This window comes from Polyodon spathula, chromosome 15 (assembly GCF_017654505.1).
Source record: "Polyodon spathula isolate WHYD16114869_AA chromosome 15, ASM1765450v1, whole genome shotgun sequence".
NCBI classification, from domain to species: Eukaryota; Metazoa; Chordata; class Actinopteri; order Acipenseriformes; family Polyodontidae; genus Polyodon; species Polyodon spathula.
The window spans coordinates 37898827-37918138 of record NC_054548.1 but is presented as its reverse complement, the minus strand read 5'-3'; the positions used below and the strand labels follow the sequence as shown (position 1 = coordinate 37918138).

The following is a 19312-nucleotide window of genomic DNA, read 5'->3' as shown; positions in this document are numbered from 1 at the left end:
CTGCTCAATAAAGTTACTTACATAATTGATTTTAATGAATAATTAAAAATAGTACAAACTATTATAGAGCACAGTGAAATTGTTAATAGGACTCAATTACTTAACAATTGTGTATATGGTTTCATGCCCCCATCTCTTCACTTTCTGTGATGTTTTTGCAAGGTTTTAGTTACTGATAACAGTAGAATGAATTTAAAATCATTCACCTTAGTTCAAACGACTTAGATTATCAGTAACCCTTTGCGGTCCGATTTCGTATCCTGTCTGACATCAAAAAAAGAGTCATACACAGGTCCCTAGTCGGTTTTTCTCTGGAAAAAGCTGAGAAAAGCTTTCAATGGCCGAGAGAGGCCGACAGAAGCCGGAAAAAATAGAGGCGGATCTGAGCAAACCCCAAAGTCCCTTCACCACAGACATAACACGGACATAAACAAACACAAACACGATAGCTGCTTCTGCATCCAGCACTCAAATTGCAGACATTTGCAAAGCTTTTTGAGATGTTATAGTAATAAAATAATGACTTGGATAGTATTATTGAGCAGTTTGGCGATAAATCAAGTGATCAGGAGATGATTTATCAGTATGCACGACTATGAAGAGGTATGTGATAAATGCAGCAAACAAGGGGGGGGGGGGGTCCTGGCTGGAGATGCAGTATTGAGTGTCCTGTTGATATGCAGTGCCTTTTAAACCTGTTTTACTATGAATAAAATTACTTTTAAACAGCGCATGTAAAATAAACCGCTTGTGTGAAAATAAATTAGACCTGACACGCCTGACTGAATAAATGGAGAGCAAAGGGTTAAAAAAAAAAAAAAAAAAGATCAATATTGGTTTGCCAAGATCCTTCCCCTTTGAGTATAATAACGGCTAGCAGTAACCCGCTGACATATTGGTGACAGCTCAATAGATAGGGTTATACTCAACAATCACCTTAATTCCAACTGATTGATTTTTTAATTCAGAAACAGGAGTACCACAACATGAAAAATCTATTAAATGCCACTTTCAGAACAAACAAGCTGCTGCATGCCTGGAAGCAAATTATATGTAAATCTATGTATTCCATAATGTCCACATATTTAGTTTTTTAGCTGGCCTTGGGACCAGTGGTCCCATCCCAGTTAATAAAATGGACAGTACGGCCTGCTAATATAGCTGATAACAGTTTTTTTTTTTTTTTATAATGACATGCAAATAGTTGTTGTAGACAGTTGTTCTGACTGTGACTATCTATAGGTTTTATTTAGTCTTCATGGCATGTTTCATAATTTTTTTACTCTTAAAAAAGGCTTTTCCATCTAAAAATTCTCAAGGGAGCCCCTGTATGTCCTTTAAAAAAGTACCTCAAGAGAACAAGTAATAAGTTCATGGAAAACAAGTACAAAAAAGAATTTAAAATTCATATCCCCTAGCCACAAAACACAGTGCATGTGAGCTGAAAAAAAAAGCATTTTTAATCAAAAAGAGGAGCATGGGAAGGAATATTACAAGTCCACATGGATTTCATTAGTTAAGGGCCAACAATAAAATGTATTACTTTTAATCAGGGATGCGATTATCTTTTTTTTTTGTGGGGGTTTTCTGGTATGAAAGAGCCAACAGATGTTTGTCTCCACCGAGAGGAATTTCCACCCTTTTGGGGGGGGGGGGGGGGGGGGGGGGGGGGGGGGGGTGCTAAGAACCCAATGCTTCTGACCCATCATACTGATGCAGGGCTCACAAAATTATGGTAATGGTACTTGCCCTTCGGGCAGTCCATTGTAGACATTTGGTTGTCCAAAAATGTCAGGTTGCCCATAATTGACCTACGGACTGTGATTTGTACAAAGTACACTGTACTCAGTACAGGTATAGTATCTCAGGGTTCATACACTTTTTCAACACCAAAATTCCATACTTTTTCCAGACTTCCATTTGTTTTTCCCAGACTTGTGTTTTAGTTACTTTCTACTAGTATTTTGATAGTTATCCACATAGGCGGGCAGCCGCAGAGCATTATAGCTTTTGATCCAGAGCAGAAGTTGCTCCTGGTTTTCTAAAAGTATTTGTCAGAATCTGGAGGTGCACATCTAGCAAGAGACAATGCAGGTATGCAAAAGAGATGTAAGATACAATCTACCAAATGTCCAATATTTGAGAACTACGTTGTATTACTACAAAAAAGAAAATACAAAGTTGTATACTTGTGCCAAAATAGGATAGAATAATGGTGCCAATAGTATGCTAAAACCAGACAATTTTGACAAAGGATACTTGTAGTATGTTACTTTTTTGGGTAAGAGATGATATTGGATTCTGATCCAAACGTCTTTATACCCTCCTGTTAAATGTTGAACACCATGGGAGGTGAAAAATAACAAAAAAATGAAATAACAAATGTGCACGCATTAAATATTAAAATGTGCAAGTGTAGTGTATTAAGCATATAAGTCAAATACAAAATACAGTACACCCTTGCTATAACAACCCTGTTTGGGTCCAAAGCCTTTTGTTCACTATAGTAAAAGGACAATCCAAAACACGTTGTCCGAAACATTTTTTTGGTTGTCCCGTTTTTTTTTTTTTTTTTTTTTTTTTTTTTTTTTTTAACATATTTAAAGCATTACAGTGACTTGTACACGCTAACAGTCTTGCAGAAAGCAGCTACTGCTTTTTAAACAGTTTTAAAGATAATTAGACAGATTTTATTATACCAAGTTGATCTGTAAGGTGACCTAACATACTACGAACATTTTAAGTAAATAAACACAGAAAAATAAATGTCGCCTCATCTTTTACTTTATTAAATTGTGGAATATGCTGCAATTGCATTGAGTAGATCAGCCCCTACACGTCATGTTTCTGTTCAGTTACGTGATGCACAATGTGTGAATTGCTTTGTGAATTCCTGTGCTTTACCAAGCTTGAAAATTACCCCAACAGTGTAGAGAAATGTTATGCATGTTTACGATAACTTATCAACCACTGAGGAATAATAACTACCCTTTATACCACATTCCATGCTTACAACAGATATAATTACATTACACCTTATTTCTACAGAACTGTTTAGGATGTACAAATTCATAGGGTTTCTACATTAGTCAAGCCTGAAAATAGAATATATTTTAACATTTTTGTTATAGTCAGACATTTACTGGAAACACATTTCTAAAGAAACATAACGTCTTATTGTTATTATAGCTGTTGAGCTTCTAGGTTAGAGACAGTAAATGAACTAGAGTAGTTCTTTAGAAAAGGTTTTGCTAAATGCTTTGGTATAAGACATAACATCACCTGGAGTTGAAATACTTCATCTTCCTCTGAAGTGTCAGTTAAACCTGCTGTAATTGCAGCTCTTAGTTATATTGTTAAGATCACAAGCATTCTGTATAAGATTTTTGTATGAGATGACTATACAAAAACACATTTAAAAGATGTTATTAACTGTAGTTCAGTATATTGCTGAGATTTCTTTAAGATACTTTTGACTATAGCTTGGACATTATTGAAATGGTAGCCCATTCGGAGACTAGTAACATGCGTGACCTGAAATTTAAAACACAAGAATTTTAACTAAACAATGAACTCACAGCCAAACTATCCTCTTTGGTGCAGGATTAAATAACTCTCTATTAGTCTTCAAATGGGATTCATCATGCACACATACACAAACACATTGTCACTAAAGAATCCACAGATAGAATGTATCTTCATTGGTCTTCGATCTGGCAAGCTTTCAAAACTGACACCCATCAGGTTTGATGTACTGTATTTTTTTTTTTGTATGTATGTTGTATAAAAAGATAAAATGCATATTCTATTCTATTATAATTTAGACTTAAGTTATAACACCACTAGAAACAGACCTCCACAATCCTGTCTTTGGGTATGTGATATGGATGGCTTTTTTGTAGCACCACACAGATAAAAACCTATTTATTTATTTTGATTACAATATAGTGTTATCTTCTCAGTATGTAAAAAAAGAAACTGCATTGCATGCCACAAAACAGCTATATATGTACTAGGTTTCTGGACAATTTAATTACAAGCAGCACACTTGGTTTACAGTGCAAAAGCACTCACAAAAAGACTCTTTTTGGAAGGGCTTAAAGGATGCTACTATGTCATTACCATTTAGTTTGAAATTTGTAGTGCACCACAATTGTTAATTATGTGGCTTAGAAGCTTAAAAGATTAGTTTTTTTTTTTTAATTGAACAAACCCTTTTAGATAAAATATAAAGACAATACAACCATTATTTAAAAAATAAAAATCAGAGAATGTGGTAACACAAGATATTAATTTTATAACAATTATTGAACTTCATCCCCCAAGGTGTCAGTAAATGCATGTGCAACAACGATAGGTGCATATTTTATTGACATGAGAATAGATTTAATAAGTAACAATATGTACACAAAATCTGTGACATCTAAGCAAGGAGTCTGTGCTAATCAAGGACTCCCACTGCTGTAACATATACAAGTTCTGGAATGAGAAGGGTTAAGAGATTTTAACCCTATATGGTGCTTACTTCCCACCAGCACCAATCATTTTGAAAAAGGCCTCATGTCAAGTCCAAGCCGATAACACAGTGCGGTTCCAACAAACCAGATTGGCATTTTCTAAATGGGTGCATGACCCTGTCTCCAGTCATCTTGATTAGATTACAATAAGAGCCTTAGTGACAGGGTTTGGACATCTATGCAAAGCAGTGATACTTAAGAAAAGTTTTTTTTTTTTTTTTTTCAAGTGTTCACTCATAATGCTCAGGGTAGAGGATAAAAGAAAAGCAGCACATACTGAAGTCTGACATATTTACCATAATGCCAGTGCTGAAGGCAGGTTAATCTGTGTTCAAATGCACATAACGCAACGATATACAAAACAGGGGCTTCTGCTGAGTCCACAAAACTGCCTTGAGGCACAAAAAACACAATACACATAGTACAATTACCATACCAAGCCCTTCTTTACTGTGAACACTCCATTGTCATGTATCATTTTGTGAGAAACAAATCACTACTGTACATAGAAAGTTAGGGGAGGTGAGAGAGTGGTTAGCTTTTAATTTTGCAGAAAAAAGAAAAAAACAAAACAATGCATTCTCTTAAGACAAACTTTGTGTTAAGTTATCAGAAAAAAATTATAAATGTGTTATAGACAGGAATGTAGGAATGTGTATAGATTAAATACAATATTTAATGTAGTTCAACCAAATGACATGTGAACAGATTACTTTATTGTGTATCTCACTTTTTTTTCCTTTTTTTTAACATTTATTTTCACACTATGCTTAACACCAAGGTTAGAAAAACTCTTCAAGACCCCAAAAAGACAACACTGTGCAGTAACCTTTACTCTACTTGATCTTTGATTGTGTATATCAAATGAACTTTAGATTATAATATCTATATATATATATATATATATCTAATAATATATTATATATATATTCATAATCTATATGGTTTGCCCTGGGTCATATATCAAAGTATATATATATCATATATATATACACATACACACACACACACACACACACACAAAAAAAAACCCTAAAACTTCATCTTCTCCACCAACGCTCAATAATCCTTCAAGCATGCTCAGTGACCCCTGAAATCATGGGATGTACATTCTCCATGGCAAAAACTTGATAATTATGGGAAGCAGTACACCATTATAGTCGGGTTGTGGTTGTAACATGAAAAGCCCCTTAGGTTTAGTTTAAATATACACAGCACCTCTTCTACATAAAGATGCTTCCAGAAATGTATAAACAAAATGGTGCCACCTGGGTCAGGTCAGGGATGCTCAAGTATGGTAGGAACTGTTATCAGACTAGCTTAAAGTAGACATACGCATAGAAAACAGTTAAAATAAACCAGGTTTTGGTACTTACTGGCTACCTCCAGCGATGCATTGTGGCTCACGGCTTCCCCCAGGTAGTTCCTGGCCACACAGACGTAACTCCCCTCGTCCGGTTTACTGCGTCGGCCGTGTACGATGCGGAGGAAGAAGAGTGAGCCGCTGGGAAGCAGCATACGGTGGGAGCGAGGATCATCCTTGTCCGTCTCCACCCGCTCGCCATCCTTATACCACTCAATGGTGGGTGTAGGCCGGCCTTCTGCCTTGCAGTTCAAAGTGGCGGGCTCTCCTTTGGAGACAATGAGGTCAGAGGGGTGTTCCACTATCCGAGGGGGGGAATCCTCCTGACGAAGGCGGGATCCTAGGACACAAACAAAAAGAGGCTCAGATAATGGGAAAGGTTTCACTTCAAACAGTCAATCATAAAATCTGGATAAAATAAAAGAAACATAGTCCTTTCATGTTTTCTAGACTTGTGAAAAGGAACAATGGCACTAGCAAGCTCCACATGAGCCTCCCCCTACAACCCTGCAAGTGTACCTGAGTTCTGACCTGAACAACCTCTGCTATTCAGTCACGGGCCAGTTGTGCCAAATTGTATGGTGCTTTTGTGAATTGGGCTAACTTCCACTGGAGGATAGGCTGAGACCACGACATCAATTTCACAACACCCAGCTAAGCTAGATTTGAACCCTGGCCTCAAATGTAAATTGTACTCAATCAAAATGGACTAAACAGGCTTTTACAGCAAGAATCAAAACAGGCAAAATTTGATTTTGGACAGTGAAGTAAGAGATGTCCACACAATTATCTTATCATAACCAGAGGGTTTTTTTTTTTTTTTTCCCGTAAAAGACGGCTACTCTTTTCATAGTGATACAATAGAATATTTATTAAAATGCCTAAGTTATATTAGATATTATAGATATTTATATTATCAATTTTCAGGAATGCTGAGAAATGTACTAATGTTGTCACTCTGATATTAAAGCGTTCAAAAACAGTGGCTCAAAGGCTGAGAGGTTTGCAAGTTGGGTGTCAGCAAATTATGCCTTGGGATGAAATGGACCCTTTTTAGTAGCAGTAAAGTTTAATAATGTATTTGGGTAGGAAATAGTGTGAGCCAAACCCAGCCATTACAGATCGGCACTGACCGTTATGATTTGGGAAACCTGCAACCTCAGCTGGTAACATACTGATTAATATCCAGCGATGTATGAAAATCTTTATAATTTGTCAATTTTCAATTAGTTTGGTCTGATAATAATACAGCTTCAGCCAAGACAGGCAAAATTATTCCAACCAACACTCAAAATACTTTAAAATGCAAGCAAATTATTCATCACTCCATCTGTTAAGTAGATTTGTATATTTGTGGAATTATATATCTGTTTAGTAGATGTGTGTATTTGTAGAAGTATAATTAGAATGAAAAGTCAGAACAAATTAAACAAATAATGATGCAAGCCTAACAGCAGTTCAGAATTAAGAGAAGCGTGGAGAACTTTGCCAGTTTTAGATCAATTGTCTCATTACTTGCAGACAGCTGGTTAATTTTTTTAAATGTATTTGTATTTATCACTTGTCAATGTTTGCTTTTGGTAATTAGTGCAGCTCGAGCAGAAGTTGGATTTACTATTGCATCTTCTTGGTCTTTTCCTAACAAAAGGTAAGTCATTTAAAATTCATGGCTGCAAAGAAAAACAACTTCCCAAAAAGACCAATTAACAAAACTGTAGGGGGGATTGCACTCAGCAACTTCTATACCTAACATGGGCAGCCAGAGCTGCACAAACTGTGAAACATTAAAATACAACAATGAATATTATATATTTGAATGTAGAGAGTTTTTTTTTTTTTTTTTTATGAATTGTGCATATGGGATGACAGCTGTACATAGGATAAGAGGAATCTTGACAAACCTGTAATGATAGTTCTTTGTTGTTTTCTTACGCAAGATTAGTAATGCATATTTAATAGTGTGGAATAGTGGAAATGACAAAAGTAAAATGTAGAAAAAGGAGTATAAAGCATATAATTAGTTTTGTCTCAAATTGATGGATTTACTAGATGGATGTGCAAATGGTGTTCAGTCACTGGAAATGCTTGCTTGCTGCGGATTGGGTCTTTGTCGACCAGGGTACTATTGAATTGTACCCTGGTTTAGACGAAACTATCGTTTGGTTCCTCGGCATGTTAGAAATGTACCCTGGTTTCAAGTTTCATTTACGCAGAGTTGTTTATGACATCCCTTTGTTACTACATTTATCAGACCTACATACGTTCGTGGAAGTGTCATCGCGAGAGAGAGTGTGCACGCGAGACCAGATTGTTTTACTTACTGAAACACTTCAGATGATTTAGTCACTGCACATGTCTGAACGCTCATGAGAATACAACACTTTATCCCGAGGCACACTGGCCATGCTGACAGCTGTAATCCGCACGCCATGTCTGAACGCTCATGAGAATACAACATTTCATCCCGAGGCACACTGGCCATGCTGACAGCTGTAATCCGCACGCCATGTCTGAACACTCATGAGAATACAACACTTCATCCCGAGGCACACTGGCCATGCTGACAACTGTAATCCGCACGCCATGTCTGAACGCTCATGAGAATACAACACTTCATCCCGAGGCACACTGGCCATGCTGACAGCTGTAATCCGCACGCCATGTCTGAACGCTCATGAGAATACAACACTTCATCCCGAGGCACACTGGCCATGCTGACAGCTGTAATCCGCACGCCATGTCTGAACGCTCATGACAATACAACACTTCATCCCGAGGCACACTGGCCATGCTGACAGCTGTAATCCGCACGCCATGTCTGAACGCTCATGAGAATACAACACTTCATCCCGAGGCACACTGGCCATGCTGACAGCTGTAATCCGCACGCCATATCTGAACGCTCATGAGAATACAACACTTCATCCCGAGGCACACTGGCCATGCTGACAACTGTAATCCGCACGCCATGTCAGAGCGGAAATGAACAGTTTGCAGCAATTGCCATGATGATTTTAAAATGAGATGTTTACACCTCTACAGTCCTATCTCTCTACAATCATTAACAAACCCAATAAATGCAACCCCCTTTTTTTGTTTCAGTTCGCCAGATTTGGCGACCTCAAGTACAGAGTTTACCTGAAATCCTACTAAATTGTCCAAAATGTTCAGAAACCCAAAAAGAAATTAACAAAATATGAACGGTAGTGAAAAACTTCTGGGATGACACACCCATCAAAACACATTTCACTAAAGCCCCAAGCCAATAGAGATACCTTTTTAATGAGGTGCAGCATTTCAGTAGATATGCTTTGGATTACCATTTACCATGGCTTCAAAGTGGAGGCATTACCGGTGAGCATACAACATTGCTTTACACAACCAAGAATGCTTACTGATTCTAAAGAAAAAATATCTATATTTTACTGAAGATGTTGATACGATGATACATCTATCGGATGATGAATGCCTTCACACTGATTCGAGTAAAGAATCTCAAGTCGACAAACCTGCGCATCCTGAGGGTTGTGGCTACCACTGATAATTGTAGTTTTTAGGTAGAAGATAACTAAATTATACTCATGAGGATATTTCTAAAGCAAAATGAATGAGAGTGAATGTTAAAACATTTTTTACATTCAAACTAGGTAAATCACTGGGTATATTTTATCAGAGTGAACATGTTACCTTCTTAATAATCTCCAGATCCTCAGCTGTTTAGAAAGGTACAACACTGCATACTTTTAGTGGATATTTTCAAGTTATACAACTCAAGTTATGTCAGTCGGACCTCAAAAGGGTAGAATTTTCAGTCTGCAAAGGGTTAATAAACCAGGCCCCATATTCTAAAATGTAGGTTCCATTTGCAACCTGCTGTAATAAAGCCACTGCTATTTTAAGTTATCTCAAAAAGATAGAACATTACCTTTTTTTCTTCAAAAGATGAATGTGCTTTCAGTCTCTTTTGTTATTTGAAAGATTAAGTAGCAGTTAAACTCGTTCTAAGACTATACAATCTGCCGGTGTCATCTGTGTACAGCAAGCCCTGAGGTTCAGACAGTAACAGTCGACTGTCTGGTAAAGGTCCCTCATTGTGCCAAGGTATTTGTTTGCATTTAAATGAAAACCCCAAGAGAGTTAGAAAAAGGAAGGTAAAAAGACCAGGTCCGTTAAAGTGTGCTTGGCAGACATATGATCAGGGTTAACATCAAATTTTGCTGTGAATCAGCCTGAGGGAGTCGAAGACTGTGACAGCCATGCTATAACCCTTTGCTCAAGTTCACCATATGAATAAAAAAACAGCCACTGTGCCTTTTCCACCTTGTTTTTTCAGCTTCACTTACCATTTAAAAAGACTAGGAAAGGCTAGTTGGCTATTAAGATTCATTCAACAGGTCACATTTCTGTCATTTGGCTATCATATTCTCTCCCTCCGAGGCATCTGCATTTAAAAACAAAGAGCACAGATCCCAAACAAAGGATTTCCCCCACCTTAAATACCATGTTATTGGAGCCATAAAATTAAACAAAATTAAATCTAAACACTGCTCACAGAACAAAATAAAAAGGTTGAACAAAAGAAGGCAATACCTTGTGGCTGGAGCCTAATTAACTATTAATCATTCAATTAAGGCTCCAGCCACATTCTCATATATATTTGGCAGAGATGCAAAATTAACCCCATCCCTGGCAACTACCATCAGCAATACACCAATCACACTATTTACAAGCAGGGCCCTGCCCTGCCAGATATTTTTAGTATTGGTTGTCTAGACTGAGTTGGATTACAAACACAAACACATGAAGAGATATCAGATAGTCTAGTTTCCTGTTGAAATGTCTCATACATGGATGATGTTTTTCAAAACAAAATGTATATCTTGTGTCAATAATAATAAATGTTTGAACCCCTTAATGTTATCAATTACCCATTTAGTTAAGCAGTTGTGTCCATCGACGAAGGCTCTGCTGTGTGTTAAGTTGACCACGACTGGAGTTGTGCCCTGAGCAGAAGGGGAGGGCGCTAACGAAAGTCAAGGTCAACTAACACACAGTACAGCCTTCATCAAGAGGGCACTATCCCTATTAGAAAATGATTTATTTCAAAAAACACTTTAAAACCGATATTTACCTTAAATTTCGAATGATTCGTCAGGTACCCTTCCTATGACAAAAGTTTTTGGAAAATATCCAAAAATTTTCATAAAGGATTACACACAATCAGAGAAAAAACACTTTATTAAACAACATTTTCACTTGTCAGGGTTCCTTATAGTTTATCTGGACAGAACCAGATATCTGCATGGAGGAATATTACTGAACTATCTGTGTCTCGCTTTGCTGTTGTTGAAAGTTGCTGTGTCTGCACTGTGTTGCAATTGGCTTACTCTGCAGTTGCAGGTACATGATTGGTTGCTTTCGTCGATGAAAAGTATTGATTGGCTGGTTTTGGTGAATAATAAAATTAATTTGGACCGTTTGTGTCTTTGTTTAGTATTTAATGTCCAATAGACACAAAATGTGGCAAGTTAAAAAGAAAAAGCCAGAACTTGTGCAGACAGATTTTAAATTTGATTCAGAGGTGATGCAGTGCTGCTCCAGCGGGCATCTACTGTGTACTAATGCCCGCTATAGCTGGAAGCCCAACAGTGCAACTTAAAAGTCAGGGCATCTGACAGAACACGTAGACAGTGCCATTATCCCTTACCTTTCATCAGCATTAAATTTTCTAGCACCAAAATTAATTGAAGAAAAAAAGTGTTTTATTGATGAATTAATGTTTCTTCACCTTTCCAAACATTAAATACCCTGTAATTATTCACCTTTAAGAATATAACATATTTTAAAATGTACTTGTTATCTTTTAAGATTAATTAGCATGAGTAATCCTCTTATGAATGCAGCTTCCCATCAACCTTTGCTTAACCTGGTAATGTCTGTTTTTCCAAAAAAATATTAAATATTGGTTAGGAAAAGTCTCCTTATTTGGTAACTTACCACTTAGGTGGTATAATACAAACCCTAACAGATATAACTCTGGAAAATTATGACGCAACTTACTTTATTTGAAGCCCTTTAAACTAAACCAAATAAAATAATAATAATCCTTCCAAGTAATTAATTAATTAAATAAATAAATAATTCTTGACTTTTTGTTAAGCACTGAATAAATGTGCTAAATGAAGTCACAAAACAGCTTAGCTATAGATTCACTGCTGAAATATTTCATTGTTTGTGGGGAAAAAAAATAAAACGTATTTGGGGGAAAAGAAAAATAACTGCCTACATCTGACAGTTGGGTATTGTGCTTGCTCCTTTCTTTCAAGTGCGGTAGCAAGAGTGTCCAGGAGGCCCTATCTCAGAAACCACTTTAACAGGGATTTGAAAATGTGATTAACAGTACAAGTCAGCCAAATCTGTTTCGCAATTGGAGGCTATCCTCGAGGCGCAAGTCCACAAGGTGCAGACTATCTCACAGCAGATTTCAAAGTTGACTGCTAGCTTTTGCACAAATCGGCAATCCTGCTCATTTACAAATAGACGGACTTCTATAAAGTCTTCACTCATTTTCCCAGGTTTCTTCAAGATGTGCATCATTCTTTTTAAAAATAGCTGACAGAACAGTCTGTACCAAACACAACACCATCTTCAAGATGACAGGCTTTGCTAACAAGATGCTTGTTCACCCTAGGAAACATGTAGCGTATCATCAATGTACTTGGCATATCACTGAGATACTGAGAACTGGGACAGTATGTCGGATGAACATGAAAGAAAAATATAAGCGCTCTTATCAAAAGATATATTTTTTAATAGAACTGACAACTATGCTATTTTTTTGGTCTGACCAATTTAAGATTCCTAAGCACCCATAGTTGCTGAGAAGAAAAAAAGCACATTTTAGAATTAAAAGTCCACTGCAACCAAAGATACAGTGCTTTTCTACAGCTTGCAGGGTCATATAATATAATATACATACAGCATAATATACCAAATAAATGGTTTGGTTTTGTAGTCTCCTGTGCTGCTTCCAGCAGAAGCCACTACTTGACAACAATGCATGCGAGTTTCCCTAGAATGGGAAAGGGGATACATTGTAAACTTAATTAGGCAAAACAGCAATAAATAGTGGCATGCAACCTGTTAATCACATTTTTAAAAGCAGCTACTAAAGCTCAACATCACAGGTGGCATAAAATAAGATGAAGCACCTGTGCAAGGTGGTAGGGTCAATATGGAACCTGCTTAACAATATTACACGATCACAAACAAGTTTAGAGTCAATCAAGCCTTTCAGAAGAAAAAAGTACAACTCACAGAAACATATCTGAATGACAGACCCCATTCATTTTGGTGAAAACACCCTGTGGAAAAGTGCCCGCCCCTGTGTGTATTTTGTGTTATATGTTGTATGTTAATGTTGGTGTATAGTCATTGGTACACGGGATATAAACGTGTCTGTGTAACACGAGTGTTTAAAATGTATATTTGTATTTAGGCACGAGGATTGCACAGCACTTCACTTGCAAGTAAAAAGTAATACTATGTGAGCACGGGGAATTGCACTTTATTAATTCACGTGCAGTTGTACCGCGACTCCAATGGGATGATTGATTAGCAATCAAGTCTCGGTACAGCTGCATAAAAGCAGCATGTTCTCACTCATTTGGGGTTGTTGTGTGTTTGGCGAGTGGTGAACGAGATTAGAGACGGAGGTAATAATAATAATAATAATTGTAGTAATAATAATAGTAGTGAAAAATATCTGCTCACCGTGTTTTGTTTAGTGTTAATCAGTTTTGTTTGTCTATTTATTTTGGCTGCCAGTGCCGTGTCCTGTGTTTTTGTTTGTCTTACAACCGTTTATTTTCTGACTGTCTGTTCATTTATTAAATGCTGCACGAGACCATTCACTCAGCTCCACCAAACTCCACCTCTCTCTCGGTTTATTTCCTGGTTCCTGTTTGTGGTCTGACGTCCCCCACTCCGGCCGTCTTTGTGACACACCATTATGAGCCTTTTAAGCTATAAATCTGACAATATAATTTTATAATGTTTTAAAAACAAAAGAGTGCCCATAAGCATTAGTGCTTCTAAACATTGGCTAATTTATGTTAAAAAAATATATATATATTTAAATAAGAGAAAATATTGTGCTAAATTCAGTGTGCTAGCTGCTATTGTGTTGCATTTCCATAGCTCAAGCCAGAACTAGCATATAAATGCAGATGCATTCCATCACAGTAAGCACCATTTTTTACAGCAGTACTAACTGGCCACCTGGTCTGTAACATCTACACCCTGCTATTTTCTGTAAACAACTTTAAACTAACATAAACAGTTCCTTACAAACAACCACTGCACCCTTTTCTGGCTTTAAGACAAAGAGTCTGCACTTAAGCCATGAGACTGATTGCAGCTTGTCACACCAGTCATTCTCCAGCTGTTCCCATGTGCCCTGTGAGATTACGTGGCATGAAATGGCTGGGTATGGTTTTAAACGGATTAACAGGTAACAGTGGTTCCCTCTCAGTAGGAAGTTTGCTGAGCTCATTTTATTTTTTCAAGCATATGGGTAATCACAATACACTAAAAAATTACACAACTGCTTTTATCTGTTTCGAAGGCTGTAAAACTAAATGCTTTTTCAAATATAATGAATCACTTTTGGTTTTTTTTAATGCTTTATTCTCACGAAAAAAAAGCTATTTATTCCTCTACCGAACTGATATTGTGGAAAGCAACCTAAAAAGGAAAAAAAAAAAGGAAACAAAAAAATTACACACAAATATATTGCTTTAGCCTTTGCCAGTTTTAAATTACAACACAGAATATTCTGCATTTAGCTTGTTTAATGCCATTTCCTCTTTTTTTCTGTTTAGTACTGTATATTATGTATGACATTATCTTAATAGCTAAACAATGGCTTACACCCCAAAATAATAGACTATATTGCATGCACCTACTAGCATATTTTGCTGTGTTTTTACATGCTTTGACTATACTTTACCAGACTTTTACCCTTTGGAATGTTATTTAGTGTATGAGGAGATAACACATTTAAAATTCAGCACCTACTTCAGCAAGCATTGTTTTGCATTCTTGCTGTGGATATAAGCAATGGAAAACCAAGATTTACTCTTCTATAAATAGGAACGTGCCCATCTTGCTCCCACAATTAAATTGCTAATGATGCTTCTGTTATTTATGTTATTTGTATGAATGAATGAATTAATTAATTGGTTGATTAAATCGACATACTGGTGAGACAAATGCAAGTTGACAAGGTCAAGTGCTCTAATGTCAATAGGATTAACCTCACAGTGGTGTTCCACATTTTGGTCATCTTGATCCTTCAGTTATTGGCCTAAATCTGAAATAATATAGATACGAAGAAGCGAACAAAAGGTAAAACCAAAACAGAAAATACAAGATTCATTGGTTCAGCATTAGTCTCAGAAATGACATACCGGTAATCAAAAATAACCAGGTAAGGATCCTAGTGCAATTAAAAAATAACATTGCCCGAGGGGTAAATCATAAATATTAAAATAGTATTAAGATCAACATCTTTGGGGAAGAAAAAAAAAAATGAAATGCAATATAGCTGCTACTTCAATCACCACTGCTTTAGCTAACCCAAAATGTTCATTCTCCTAGTCCATTGTGATCTCTCAGCTATTACAGTCAGTTTATTCTGCCAAATGCTGCTGTTTTAAAAGAATGTAAACCCACACAAGAAGATGGGTTTAAAAAAAAAAAGTAAATAAATAAAATAAATGCCTGTCCTCTTCAGTGTATCCAGGCTAAGACTGTGAAACCATGTAAAGCCCCAGTGAGTATCTGGCTATCATCCAGTCTCAGGTTCTGTTGGTGCTGATGTATTAAATATGGATTAAGGTTCTTTATCTGCAAAAGAGCAGCTCCACACTGACTGTTTGAAGACATGAAAGGCAAAACTATGTATGAGGAGATGTAGAACTTGCGGGCAGATCTCAGTATTACTGTACAGCAATCCTCCACAGGACCAACACATGTGCTTTGTTTCATTTTCAGCCAGACTCAAAATGTTTTAGTTTATCACTTGTCAATGACTAAACCCCTCTTTCAACAGACCAACTTCAGTGTGCTGATTAAGTACTTCTATCAATATAATCTATCTAGGTGAAGCCAAGCTGTAACTTTGTGTGTGTATATGAGTAAAGAAATATAATCCACTGGATACAGAGCTTAAGTGAAAGGAAGCTAATGTTAACCTTTTGTGGAATTCAGGGGGCGGGATCTAGGGCTCTTCTAATTTTCAGATCCTGTCAATCATCATATAATTCCTATTTAAAGCCTATTTACACCCCCCTGTTCTCCGTTGCTCTAAATCTAGCCGGTATGAACAACCTCTCCAACTCAGACCAGGAAATCTCTATGTGGGATTCACCTCTAATAGTCCATGAACCAGGGGGGTTGGTCGGTACCACCCAGGGGACGAAGGCTCATTATGATTTTTGGCAAGGTCTAGACCCCTAGAGATGGAAAAAAGGTGATAGCATTGCAAAACTCTTTGCCAAATCTGTTTTATCACCATATTTTTAATCACCTCAAAATTCGCCAACAGCCAGAATTCTACAATTGTGCAGCAGGGTCTTTATATCAAACTCCTATAAAATCTTCATTGTTTAAGTTAGGGCATTGAAATTAAGAGCTAAGATAGTCAAACACCTGCACTTAACATTACAACAAACAGGATTTATTTATTTATTTATTATTAATTTCACTGGTTTGCCATTGGCAGCCTCTCTACCATATTTTACATTAAATACAATTTCTGAACACTTGTTTTAACTAAAAATTAAGCTAAAAGTTAATCTAAGTATCTCAACTCCTGTTTATTCATCTTTCTAAATGCACTTGTATATTGAGTAATGTATCAGGGTCAATTTAGGACTGTTTGTAATTTTCTGGTTGCTGTAATAATTAATTTGTGATTGGACAATGTACCCCTCCCATTTTCTTTTTTTTAGAGAAAAAGGCAAAAAATTGGTAAAGAAAGGGCAGTTAGAAAAAGAACAAACAATTAATTGCCATCTCTTTGCAGGTTAAACTCTAATCCTGAAAATATAGTACAAAAATATAGTAAAGGGGAACCAAAACAAAAAACACTTGAATGAGTTGCAATAGGCCATACTATGTCTTAGAAATCATAATCATCCCTATTATCGAGCTCTTCTTCGGAGAAACTGTTATCACTTTCTTTTTCTGTTGTCTCATTGTCTGTCAGAAAGTCTACACATATCAGTGCACTTGAGGCCAATTGTAAAGCAGACACATTTTGGCAGTTTGCATGTCCTGGGACAGTTATAGGCCAGTAGATCCAGCACAGTCTGAAGTGCAGACTGTCCTTCCATCCAGTCTACTACCAGCTGCACTTCCTCAAAATGTTTTTCAAACTTCCAGCCTCTCCCTATAGGGCTAGGTGTCCCTGGGTCATTCTCCAGACATCTCTCCATATTGGCCCGTAGGGCATGTTCCTTAAACAGTCTCTGAAGGGGGGCAGTTGGTGACTCTCAATCTCACCTTTCCTTGCACAGAATAGGTGATATCTCAAATCATTTACTTTCACTGTAGCAGATTTGGCTACATACAGAAGGCTTTCCATTTGTCCATCATCCCCTCAGACAGATCCCATTCCTCCCCTAACTGTGAGAAGGCTTCTTGTGCCTCTGTTGGCACTCAGGATTTTGAGGGCACTCACTTTCCCTTTGCCTGCAAATGTGCTGACTGTGTCGCAACCTGTATATACATGCAGGCCTATGAGGGCCTGACAAACATTTGTGCCAACAGCACATGCTATTTTCTCAATGTCAAGGACCCTCGTGAGTGATTTTGTGCATAATCTCTGGAACAATGGGGCCCTAATGCAATCACTGAATCCCAAGCCTTCTTCAGCAGCATGTGCTGCATGTAGCAACAAGTGACCATCAGCTTCCTCTTGTGTACTCTTGAGATCCGGCACCTCCTGGCTACCTTCAGATGTAATCTTGTAGCATTTGTCTTCAGAGGTTGCAAAGAGTACCTTATTCTGAAGTATTTTAGTGTACTCTGCCACCTTCCACTCATTCACCAAAAATGAGATGAGGCTTGTTTTGTTTTTGACTTGCTCAGAAAGTTTCTCCATTGCCTTACCATTTGTGAGGCTGTGATGTAGCTGGATTCCAGGCTCTTCCCCTCTAACTGTCCTTTCACTGTTCTTTATAGATGTCTCCTGGTATGTGACAAACACCACATCAATCCTTTGACTCCTACTTCCTTCCATCAGAGCCATGAGCAGTACAGACATGGCTACTTCACCAAAGTTGACTTGATCACCTCTCACCCTGTAAACAAGATTCATCACATCAATCACTGAGCAGAATTGTCAGGCATTTTTTCAGCTGGTGCTACATTTTTTTACAAGCATGTGGCTAAAGCAGCTTTGTTGGTCTTTCGAAGGAGCCCTTCTAGTGATGTCAATGTCCATGGGAGGATGAGAGAGTACATCTGCCATTTGAAGGTTTCGGTCCTGTGCCATCACAATGGTGCAGCCAAAGAGGGCCATGTCTGCTTTCAGAATGATTGTCCTCCCATTGCTCTTCACCTCCTTCTTCTTGCACATATTGCTGGATTTTAGCTTGATCTTTTCCATGGGGTCATGGAATTTCTTTATCTGTGGGTTGATCAAGTCTCTCAGACCTGGAGTCAGCATAACTTTGCTCTCCTACTTCATATGCCTTCATCAGGTCAGAGGAAATTTCCAGAGGAGCTGCTTTTGCCGTAGAGATTATGGGATCCTGTTTCACAGCAAACGTGTTGGCCCAGCTATGAAGACGACTCACTACTGCCGACACTGCCTCCTCATCTTTTTCAATTCTTGGCTTGTACAGCTCTGCATGATCAAGATCCGATCTGTTGCTCTGTACCTTTTCTTTCATCTCCCATCTGACTCCTGTGTTCAGCTGTGATGTAATATCTCTTCACAGCACCTGGTTTAAGACTGAACCTTGCTGTACCACCTGGAGTCTGTGTGTCTTTGATTACTGTGACCTCAGTGGTTTGGTCAACAGGAATGCATCCAAAAGGATTGCTGCCAGAGAGCTGAACAGAAAAGTATCCATTCACGAAATGTTCTTGCACCTCAGGGTGTTCCACTGGAAGCGTCCTCATCTGGGCATAGTAGGCTGGCATATACTTAGCATGGTTCACTTTGTAACAAACAAAACACCAGGGGATTATGGATTTTATGGCAATGAGGTATAACTGGCAGTTGCCTTTTTGGGCAGCACGCAGCAAGGTCAGCAAGACATCTTCAACCATGTCCACATATGACATCCAAAATACTGACAGATACCTTCCTTTGTGCTTCCATGCAATTTCTGCTGCTTTTGCATACAGAGCTTTATCC

General features: G+C 37.7%; 1 protein-coding gene across 4 annotated transcripts in view; it reads right to left on the bottom strand.

Moving 5' to 3' along the window:
* The window catches only part of LOC121327923 (roundabout homolog 1-like), a 339729-nt gene that overhangs the window by 149714 nt on the left and 170703 nt on the right, over window positions 1-19312 (bottom strand). For all 4 annotated transcript variants that reach the window (XM_041272274.1, XM_041272277.1, XM_041272275.1 and 1 more), the window contains one exon: window positions 5894-6220. In XM_041272274.1, the coding sequence (XP_041128208.1) occupies window positions 5894-6220 (327 nt within the window). The remainder of the gene's footprint in view (window positions 1-5893; window positions 6221-19312) is intronic.